This window comes from Poromitra crassiceps (assembly GCF_964638095.1).
Source record: "Poromitra crassiceps genome assembly, chromosome: 27".
NCBI classification, from domain to species: domain Eukaryota; kingdom Metazoa; phylum Chordata; class Actinopteri; order Beryciformes; family Melamphaidae; genus Poromitra; species Poromitra crassiceps.
The window spans coordinates 260,540-272,574 of NC_139650.1; the positions used below are offsets into that span (position 1 = coordinate 260,540).

The 12,035-nt window shown below is 46.3% G+C and overlaps 1 protein-coding gene across 1 annotated transcript; it reads right to left on the bottom strand.

The window, feature by feature from the left end:
• Positions 1-386: 386 nt before the first annotated feature.
• Positions 387-5,252, bottom strand: LOC310799344 (fibrinogen-like protein 1; the record flags this gene model as incomplete). Its single annotated transcript, XM_083661937.1, has 6 exons — positions 387-729; positions 1,650-1,912; positions 2,089-2,201; positions 3,407-3,484; positions 4,100-4,295; positions 5,007-5,252. The coding sequence occupies 6 exons, from the start codon at positions 5,250-5,252 to the stop codon at positions 387-389; spliced, it is 1,239 nt and encodes a 412-aa protein (XP_083518063.1).
• Between the last annotated feature and the right edge of the window lie 6,783 nt (positions 5,253-12,035).

The following is a 12,035-nucleotide window of genomic DNA, read 5'->3' on the forward strand; positions in this document are numbered from 1 at the left end:
CCATTTTGTGTCGAAGAGGCAGGGTAAACACAGGTGCGAGCAAAACACTAATGAGTGTTTCCAACTTCCATGATTGGAATTTGGAAACCCTCATTAGTGTTTTGCTTGCACCTGTGTTTATTCTGCCTTTTCGACTCAAAATGGCCCCCGTGAAAACGGTCTATAGAAGAATAATCTAGTGGGGTCTTTAGCTTCACCCACTGGTGATGTTGTTCGAAAAAGTCTTTATTTCATTCCTTTGTTGCCATTTGCACATGGTAAATGATGGCGGATTCTCTAAACAGAGTGATGTCCGGGAAGTGACAAAAACATCTAACAGGTTTCACATCTAAGATTGACATGTATTATGATACTGTGCAACAAGTTCCACCCGCTTCATTTCGGTTTTAGGTCGCTCCGACAAAGTTGCGAGGCCTCGTCTTCATCTCCACACTCTTAAAGGAGTAGCGCTCTCCAGACCGGCCGTCTGTCAGGATGTACCACGTGCCCCAGTAGATGCCGTTGGTCAGCCCGCTGTAGCGGCCGCGGTAATACCGTCCGTTCAGGTTCGCGGCCAGGCAGGCGTCGAACCACCAGCCTGCACCGTAGTACTGAGCACAGTTACCGGCCGTGTAACGGTCGTGGTCCCGGTCGGTGGTGCTGAAAGCTCTGCCATCGTGGTTGTAGCGTTTGCTGTAGCTCAAGGCATTGCCTGCATCGCCAGAGTATTCCCGCGCTGTCAGACGATACCTGGAAGAAAGACGGAGAGCATCAGAACCAAAACAAACGATCTATCTCAATCTTACAACAAAGGCCATGGAGGAATAGTTCCTCTCTCTCTCTAACCTCGAGGTATTAGGTAGGCTAACTGTACTGGCTCATGTGCCCTCAAGACCATCCAGAGTGATCCAGAGTGTACTGACCGTCTGCATTCAGTGTTGGGGAGGAGCACTAAAGCGTACGAAACAAGAAGAATCAACTAGACAGGGTTGCCAAATTGGGCAGTATTGTGCAGTATTACAGACATGTCAGACCGGTATATTCGAAAAGGTTGCACAAAAGATCCTAGCTGATCCACTGCACCCTCTATGGTGTGAGTATGCACTCTTACCTTCAGGGCGAACGTACTGTACGGCCAGGATGAGAACCAAACCTGGCATTACATCCTTCGTCCCAGGCAGCATTCAGCTTAACACGTTTTAATGACTTGGTCTGATTTTAGCACTTTTTGAACTTGCACCGGATGTCCTTATTGATCCTGCAAAGTGATGCTTTTTTTATTATGTATATTATGCTTGTGTTTGTGCTGTATTATATGTGTGCCTGTTATGTTTCTTTTTCTGGCTCTCTTTGTGTACACACACACACACACACACACACACACACACACACACACACACACACACACACGTCTGTGATGGTGGGAGGGAACCTACATGAACACAGGGAGAACATGCAAACTCCACACTCCTGGGACGGACCCGGGTTCGAACCCAAGACCTTGCTGTGAGGCAACATTGCTAACCACTGATCCACCCTGCCATCCATAGCCACATGGATATGGTGACCTTATACAGTCACAAGTGTGACTGTCTAATCTTCTGCCTAAACTTAGGTTACCTCCACCCGTTTAGCCAGTGTGTTTGTGCCCGTGTGTTATGCTGCTTCACCTCTGTGCCTCTGACACTACTTTGAAGGTGTTGTAGGTAGCATGGCGTCTCTGGTGGTGCCAGTCCTCCAGCTCAATGCGGAGCTGGTGTTGGCCAGAGGAGGTGAGGGCATGGAGTGCTGCATTCCCCAGCCAGTGCTCTCCCTGCGGACTGCCAAAGCCTTCCCGGTATTCCTGCCATGTCCTGTTGAAGTCCACTGAGCCATCCCGCCGATTCTGGAACACTGTCCATCCACCACCCGCCATCACCATGTCACATTTAGCCTGAACAAAAACAAAGACTTTAGAAAGGCGAAATCCTTTTGATCTGCTGATAGCAGAGGCTTCACATCAGAGCAGAAGAAGAAGTGGTGGCTGTCTGTGTGTTTTATGTGTGTGCTGTATCTGTCTGTGTGTATCTGTCTGTGTGTTTTATGTGTGTCCTGCTGTATCTGAAATACCTCCACTGCCGGCCTCTGCAGTTCAGGCTGGATGGTGTAGATTCCATTCTCTTTGATCCCCAGCTTGTAGATCTCTGCGCAGTCCTGAGGATGTAACCTTGCCAAGGGGGCAACTTAGAACCACACACAGTGCATTAGAACCACACACAGTGCATTTAGAACAACACAGTGCATTTTAACTTAGAACCACAGACAGTGCATTTAGAACCACACACGGTGCATTTAGAACAACACAGTGCATTTAGAACCACACACAGTGCATTTAGAACCACACACAGTGCATTAGAACCACGCACAGTGCATTAGAACCACACACAGTGCATTTAGAACCACACACAGTGCATTTAGAACCACACACAGTGCATTAGAACCACACACAGTGCATTTAGAACCACACACAGTGCATTTAGAACCACACACAGTGCATTTAGAACCACACAGTGCATTTAGAACAACACACAGTGCATTTAGAACAACACAGTGCATTTAGAACAACACAGTGCATTTAGAACAACACAGTGCATTTAGAACCACAAACAGTGCATTTTAACTTAGAACCACACACAGTGCATTTAGAACCACACACAGTGCATTTTAACTTAGAACCACACAGTGCATTTTAACTTAGAACCACACAGTGCATTTTAACTTAGAACCACACACAGTGCATTTTAGAACCACACAGTGCATTTTAACTTAGAACCACACACAGTGCATTCTAACTTAGAACCACACACAGTGCATTTTAACTTAGAACCACACACAGTGCATTTTAACTTAGAACCACACACTACTTTTGTTTTTATCTCTCTCTATTTTTCTCCACAATTGTACTTGGCCAATTCCCTGTCCCGGTCATGGCTCCACCCCCTCTGCCAATCTGGGGAGAGTTGTTCTTCCTCCACATGCTTCCTCCGATACACGTGCAGTCGCCAGCCACTTCTTTTCACCTGACAGTGAGGAGTTTCACCGGCAGGACGTAGCATGTGGGAAGATCAGGCTGTTCCCACAGTTCCCCTGAACCACCCTGAACCCTGGACAGACCGACCAGAGGATGCGCTAGTGCAGCTACTAGAACTCATACCCCACCTGCAGGCACAGCTAATTGTGTCTGTAGGAACGTCTGACTGAGCCGGAAGTCCCGCTGCCAGGAATTGAGTCCGGGTCTCCGCGGTGGTAGGCAACTCGGGGAGGGCTTTTACCTCGACGCTACCCACACTGCATTTGATTCAACTCATCAATCGCCACCTCAATTCATCATTCTGTCTCTCATACATGACAGGGCAAGACACCTGTTGATGACTCCTGATGCCCTCACCTGTAGGTGGATACTGTGTGATGCTCTTCAGTAAAAGCAACAGATCTTTCTCCCCCTCTCTCCCCACCGCTGCACTCTCTGGACATCAGACAGAGAGGAGGTTAGAAGCAAGAAGACACCACACGTAAAAATACATCTCCTGATCTGCTGTTGAAGGAATCCAATTTGCAGGATGGTTCTTTCAAGGTTCCTCACATGATGAGCCGTGTGTGTGTGTGTGTGTGTGTGTGTGTGTGTGTGTGTGTGTGTGTGTGTATCTATGTGTGTGTGTGTGTGTATCTATGTGTGTGTGTGTGTACGTGCATGGCGGCGCACATACACAGTTTTTCCTCATCCAACTCAGTGCACCTACATTCCGATGCACTCACCTCTGACCGACACTTAGCAGGCCTCACTGAGGTTCTGTTTACTGTGTATGTGTGTGTGTGTGTGTGTGTTGTGTGCGTGTGTGTATGTGTATGTGTGTGTGTGTGTGTGTGTGTGTATGCGTGCGTGCGTGTGTGTGTGTGTGTGTATATGTGTGTGTGTGTGTGTGTGTGTGTGCGTGCGTGCGTGCTGTGTGCGTGTGTGTGTGTGTTGTGTGCGTGTGTATGTGTGTGTGTGCGTGCGTGTGTGTGTGTGTGTGTGTGTGTGTGTGTGCGTGTGTGTGTGTATATATGTGTGTGTGCGTGTGTGTGTGTGTGTGCCACTGACCCAGTCGTTTGGCCATCGCCCTGAGGGCCTGGCTGTGACAGTGGAGGTCACACTCTGTCAGCACAGCTGCCATCAGTGCCAGGATGGCCCCTAGGGAGCTGCTGTCCTGGCCCCCCTGGCTCCAGGGGCCCCCTGTTGCCTGGAGGGAACGCATGCAGCGCTGCAGCTGAACTAGACGCTCCTTGATATCCCCAATCTTTTATAAGGAGTTATGGTCACATGTGAGGGGGGGGGGGGAAACTATAATCAATAATCCATGTTTAAACACTTCAGAATCAACGTTAAGTCAGTTGCATAGGAATTTGGTTGGGTGGAATGGTGCTGTCAGTGTATGAAGTAGTCATTAGCACGACGTGCATCAGTGATGATCACATCACACATCAGACACACAGACAGCAGAACTCCAGCAGGGGGCGTGTGTGTGGTGTTGGTGACACACTCAATCGGTCACTTACACTTACATCACACGTCCCATTGTCATAATGTCCCTCACACACCTGTTGCTGCATGAGCTCAGCACAGCCATACGACGAGGACCATTTTAAAGCAGATCTAATTTTATCCCTACTTTGATTGCCGTCACAGTTAGGTGGTGCCAACTTTACTGAGCCTACAGTCCCAAGAGAAGGGACCTGCTGGCGCGTGACAGACAGTCTCCTTGGCACACTCCAACCAACAGACTGCAGCTCCTCCATTCCACTTTGACTTGATGACTGTATGTCAATCACTGCTTCCTCAGGCTGAACCATCCCAATACAATATCATGAACTGTCCCTTTTTGTCCAGCTTCATTTAAAGATCTACGCTACTAAAGTTAGACGTGCTGCATCTCTCTGTGTGTAAACATCCTATTAGGCAAAGCACAGGACGTGACCTCGCGCTGACCTACATGGGCGATGTCACTCACCTTAGGCTGAACCTGGGGGAGATCCTGCCTGTGCTCCACCCTCCGAGAAGCATCGGAGATGGCCGGAAGCGCCCCGGCTTGACCCTCGCAGGCCGTCCCCGTCCCGGGCTGCAGCGCGGGCGGCGCGGCCACCAGGCTGTCCCTGCAGGGAGGCCGCGGGCAGGCCGGGGACGCGTCCGAGGACAGCAGAGCTCCCACACAGAGGGACAGCAGAGGGAGCATCCCCAGAGAGCCAAAGGGAACCATGGGAAAACTCATAGAGACAAATGCAGACCTGTGTCCCTCTTGATGGTCCACCTCGTCTTCCAGGAGGACAGCCTCCCTCCTATGTGCTACGAGTTTTCTTCTTAGTGATCCTTCTGTTGTTGAAGGTTCTCCTCAGCAGTAAACCTTGTCTCTGTCCAGTCCAGTCGATCTGTCGATTGACGTCTCAGAAGTGTCCTGCCCACGTCCACTACTCTTTCATTCAGCCATATAGTTTCAGCATGAAGTGCCTCATTCCAGTCTTCAGTGTGTGTGTATGATGACCTTTCCGTTTTTGCTTGGGTCTATCTCTTGATGTCCTTGTCTTTCTTCTGTCCTTCTTTCATCCTCTTCTCTCTTTCTTTCCTGACTTCATCTCACTGCCCTGTCCCCCTCTCTCCCCTCCTCTCTCTCTCTCTGTCCCCCTCCCCTCCTCTCTCTCTCTCTCTCTCTCTCTCTCTGTCCCCCTCTCTCCCCTCCTCTCTCTCTCTCTCTCTCTCTCTGTCCCCCTCTCTCCCCTCCTCTCTCTCTGTCCCCCCCCCCTCTCTCTCTCTCTCTCTCTCTCTCTCTCTCTTTCTCTCTGTCCCCCTCTCTCCCCTCCTCTCTCTCTCTGTCCCCCTCTCTCCCCTCCTCTCTCTGTCAGCGAGGTCGCTTTGGCTCAGATTCCTAGATAACTGCGGCACCCTTTGCTGTCTGACACAGACTAATGCACCCACCCCCCGTCACACACACACACACACACACACACACACACACACACACACACACCGTGCATCTTTTTGACTCATCTCATTCTCTCCATCTCTTTGTCTGTCTGTCTGTCTGTCTGTCTCTGTCTCGCTCACACACACACCACATACACACATGCACGTGTGCGCGCGCGCACACACACACACACACACACACACACACACACTGGGTTCCCACGGGTCCTTGAAATCCTTAAAAGTTTGTGAATTTGAGAAAACAAACAAGGCCTTGATGTTTAAGAACCAGTCTTTCACAGATCAACAGACTTTTTTGTGCACAAGTTCTTCACCTTGTAATTTGATCTATCTCACATTTTGCTGCAGTCACGTTTGTCTTCTTCTCAGACACCCTACCTCCCGGTCTGGACAGACATGACCCACCTCTCAATCAGTGGGCAATGTTTACAGAGATGAATATGCCTCGGATCTGCTCCAAGTATGCAGCTGTATGTGTGTCGTCCGCTGTCTCTTCCATTCCTGCGTCCCACTTTCTCAGCCGCCACCTTTTGTCTCGCAGTGTTTGTGTTTACAAAGCCAGTTCCAAGGAGGCCATAAAGACGAGGTGCGAGAAGGCAGGAATTCCTCTATAAACACCCGAGTCATCCCAGGCATCAGGATTCTACACAGAGGCACACTCCCACTAACAGGCACACAAACACACACGCACACACACACACACAAACACAAACACAAACACACACACAGGCGCACGCACACACACACATACACACACACACACACACACACACACACACACGCGTGCACACACACACACACACACACACACACGTGCACACACACACAAACACACAGAAACACACACACACACACACACACATGCACACACTGTGTATCTCCAGCAGAAAGCTATTAAAGGATTTGAAAGAAAACTCAAGATGTGGTCGTCCTTTTATATGTCGTACGTTTTACACACTTAGCATTTTTTTAGGCTTCTGTGAGATAAATTATTCTTAATGAAGTCAAGTCAAGTTTATTTGTATAGCCCGAATTCACAAGTATGTCTCAGAGGGCTTCACAGAGAATATGTCTAGCTAAATCTAGCTGACACAACAATAACAAAGTACAGTAATAATAATAATAACAACACGGTTGAACATTCTTATGATAGAGACAGAGGGAAAGGGAGAAAGTGGGGGAGGAGAGAGCAGGGAAAGGGAGGAGGTGGAGAGGGAGAGAGGAGGGTAAGAGGAGCAGAACAGACAGGATATACTGGGGCTGGGCGATACGGTCACGAATAGTCACAGGGGTCAGTCAAATTTTTCAATCAAGTTATGTATTATAGTTATCAGGCGATATGAGCCAGTGAATAGACAAGAAACGATTAGTCTGACATTTATCGGCCAGTCCTATAGGGCATACAGCAGCTACTCAATCTGCCTGGCCATCCCACTGCAGGGGCCGGGGCAGTAGCGGCCGAGGCCGAGGTAGCAGCGGCACACTAGAACCAGCAGCAGAGCGGCCAGGCCAAACAAGCTACAGCTCAGACAATCTGACTACTCTATCCATTACCCGGAACTAACTAGCACACAAGAAATCTAATCTACAACCTAGTTTGCCCTGTCCTAATCTAATCTAATTTTAGCCTGAACACTATAACAATCAAAAGGTCCAGCTCAGAGGTTTCCAAAGTGGGAGGTGGGCCTCACATGTTTGGGGGAGGCTCAGTGAGTTATTTCACTTATAGTTATTTTAGTAATTTGAATAAGAGTGAAGGGGCTTTTCCATGGAGCTTTTTCCGTGCTTTTTCTGAGAGGAGGCCCATATGGTCTCAGACTTGGGAATCCTCTGGTCTAATCTACATCCTACAATTAGGCTGTAGCTAATTTATAGCCTAGCCTAGCCTAAACTATTCTGACCTACCGGCATCCCTCAACCAATGATGGAGAGCACCGATGCCCCCCACCCCGGCCCCCGCCCCCACACCCATAAGGCGTGAGAGCGAAGGCCCGGCTGAGACACACCGGAATCCCCCCTCCACCCCCAGTGCATGCAAAGAAACCTTTCCATCCGTGGAATTATATCCCCGGGATTGCCTCAGTGACAAGCTGAGAAAGATCCTTGTGAGGGCCGATGCACCGTAGGGGCCCAACTATGGACCCCCTCCGGGATAGGCCGAGGTCAGTAGTGGTGATGATGAGGCCGGGGAGGGGGGGAGGGGGCGGACGAGCAGGCAAAGAAGTAACGAGTATTGGGCCGAACGACCGGATGAGCAGGGCCAGCAGCTGTGGTGAGGATCATCGGGCAGGGCCATCAGAGTTGACGAGACTCAGGCCAACAAACGGCACCTGAGGAGGAAAAGAGAAGGGGGGGGGGCAGTACGGCGGAATCTCCAGACAGAGGTGGAAATAGTCGTGCATTCCTTTATAACTGGGAACTGGTAATCTTACGGTTCAAAGGTCATGAGCTGGGACGGTGACGTCACCAGAGCTGGTATTTCCCATTCCAAACTCGTAGGAGCCTTAGCAGCCCCGACCTCAAAAATCAAAGATGGCCACGCAACAACAGTAGTTAATCATCGTAATAATCGTAGTAAATGTTGTTTATTATCACTTCTGTCTTGTTTGTGTCTCATTAAATCAGCTGTACACACAGCACTGCCTAACTTATATCTGTGTGGACATGAGGCTGCAGTGTTTGTATGCGCAAAATGCCTTGTTATCAACTATTATTGCTAACAATGGCCAGCCTGGCTAGCGACTGGATCTGACCAGTGAACAGTGAACTTCCCAGCTCAAGTTTTCTGCAAATGGAACGCTAACAAAACGGATGTGATGTCATTTAGCCTACATCCCTTATTTTGCGATAAAGGAACGCACGACAAGTTTGGCAGCTATAGTCGTTTCCTGCCTATGTTGCTGGGACAACTAACTAACTAACAAATACTAATTCAAGTCCAAGTCCAGGTTTAGACTGATACTGCTGGCTTAGTTGCAGCCCGCTCAGCAGTTCAGGACTAAATTTATTCAGCAGCTATTAAAGTTTCTGTCTATGCTACTAGGTAGACTAATGCTATACTACTAAGTCAGGTCTAAGTCCAAGTTTAGACTGATAATGATAATGAAGACTGTCAACTGAGAATTATCTGAGAATCCCCATATGCCCGCATTTCTCCTGGAAAAAATCGTTAAGATCATCAATGAAGATGTGAGAGAATTGAGATTAATTTGAAGTTATTATTTCAGTGATATCTGAGCAACCTAGATCATGTGTTTTTTATTTATAGCTCCATATTACTATTTATCTCAGGAGGTTTGTTTAAAAGGAAGAGTTATGTTATCAGATGAAACTGATCTGAAATCTAATTTGTGCTTCTGTCGTCTCAATCTCCATGTCCACTGATTTCAATGTGTTTCTCTGAAGCTAGATCAGGAGAAACACATTGTAGGTAGACAGTGACCAGATCTCATACTGTACTTCACAAGCGGTTGCACAACTTTTAGGAAACACATTTCAGTTGTTAGTCAGGAGAAATGTGCTGTTGGAGGCATATCTTGCTTTGTCACGCTTCTTAGATTATTATTATTTAGAAGTTTATTTCAGGGACAACGCACAAAAAACATTAATCTCAGAAGAGAAAAGATGCATTGCACTAGATTATTAGCCTAGGTAAACCCAGCCCCCACGTGACCTGCTCTCTCAGTTCGTGTAGTGACTGAGAACAGGTCTGAGAGTAGGTCACGTGGGGGATGGGTTTACCCAGGCTACTAGATTATAGCTTTTGCTATTTTACATCTCCAGTCCCTTGTTCATACAATTTAAAACAATACAATAATAATCTACAATGTACAACAATAATATAAACACTCACACAAACATATAGAACCCCTCCCCCCCCCCCCCCGCCCCATTAAGGGTACCCTACTGAAAGTGGGAACAGGATTGATTAGCTAGCAACTGTCCTTTCAGGTGAGCTTTGAAGGTGTCATTTGAGCTACACCTCCTCATCTCTTCTGGCAGACTGTTCCACTGAGTTATTGCTTTTACAGAGAAAGATGAGTGTCCAAACACAAAAAAGATACCTTTTTGTACTGAATGTTTTTTTTATCTCCTTTAGTATCATTACAATATTATATTATTGTTGTACTGATGTTGTAATTTCATAATGACTGATCACTATAATAGTCTTATGTTTACTGTAACGTTCCTATAAAAATAAATGTATTCATATTATTGTTATTTTTGGTAAAGGATGAGCATATGTGTTTATTTCTCTTACCACCTATCAGAGGTTTCACTTCTTACTGTCCTGAGACTTGGGAATGTTAAGACTTCTGAGCAGCAAGCTTTAACGACCCCACACTGTGCCAAAAAAACAAATGTAGGTTAATATGTCTGACTACCAGTTCACTTTGCTCATTCATTTGAAATGAGTTGACACTGTCCTCTAGTGGTGGTTTATTACACTTCCCCCCCTGTCAATGATTTAGCCTATTCCATCGAAACACATTGGAAATAAAGAAATGCATAACTTTTTAAAATCCACAGTGTTTACATGTGTTTTTCAGTAGGCTATGTATAAAATTTGATTATCATAGAAATGTTTTTATACAGATCGACATCAGTAAATATTGGTTATCGGCCATACCAGCAATGTTAATATCGGTATCGGCCAAAGTTTTCAAATTGATGCATCCCTAAAAGGAAAAGGAGCAAAAATATTGATGATTAAAACTGAATAATGACATAACAATATAGTCTATCCATGTTCATTTAAAATGTGATATTCCTCTAAAATTGGCCAACATTTTCAAAATAGCTAAATTGACCGATTGATTGATAGATAAATTAATGATTGATTGATAGATAAATAAATCAATCAATCATGAGTGGATTCAGCAGACTTTATCTGGGTAGATTGATTGAATCATTGCAGAATCAGCAGACTTTATCTGGGTAGATTGATTGAATCATTGCAGAATGCAGATATTCAGACCTTAGGTTGCTGCCGAAACTTTTCAAGGCCAATGAAATCAGCTCAGGGCGTGGTCATCCCGCGTTTATATCCTAGGGAAAAAGATCTCAGCTACATAATGTTAGCTACCCTAACGCCTAGTTAGCCGCTAGCTGTCCTGAACAATAACACAGCGTTTAGCACTCCAGACTCCAGAGATCCTCCTCGAGAAGTCGCCGCTCCCGTGTGTTACAAAGTAAGTTTTGAAGATGGCAACAGTTAGTTTGTTTAGATCAGGGGTGTCAGACTCATATTAGGTAGAGGGCCGGATTTGTTCAACTGAGACCTCATGGGGGCCGGATTTTTTTTTTACTAAAATCAATTTGACTCATTTACCCATTTACTTCACAAAAGAAATACTGCTCTTTCCATTTCTCTTGAAACTGCCTGCATTCCGTGTCAACCTTTCTCTTTTTTGACAGCATCTATTCTTGTTGATTCTTTTGTTTTTTGGTAGGTAGCTGAATGCGCGATTCAATTCCAGCGTGGCATCACTTTGTTTACACCTGATGGCCTACTGACATACTTCCTTGTAGTGCAGGTTAATTAACTTATGAATGAACTCTTAGCTTGCTTATTAGCCACACGTAGTTCATGATAATGGGGTGCGAATTTAATAATAATAATAATAATTAAAAAAATATATATACAGTATATATATATTCCAAAACATCTCGCGGGCCGGATGAAACCTGCCCGCGGGCCGGATCCGGCCCGCGGGTGTTAGAAGTAGCTATATAACCTTTTGACTTGTGGCCGTGATGATTAAACAAAGCATCATCCCGTTCTCATGTGCTTCCAAAATTGAGGAAGCAAATTGTCTCAAAGACAATTATTGTTTCAGTCATTCAGCTCATTCAGGACTCAGTCTACAGTCAAAGAGGTTAGAAGATCATAGACGGCATAATGAATCAGTGTCTCTTCTGTCACAGTTTAAAGGTCTCTGATTTGACTGACTTGAGTTGTTGCTTTAAACATCTTGAGAGATTAATTTCCATTGACTCAAAGCTGTGGTTTATCATGCTCAGGTCTTGTAAATGTCAAACATGTTTGTGTGATGTTTTG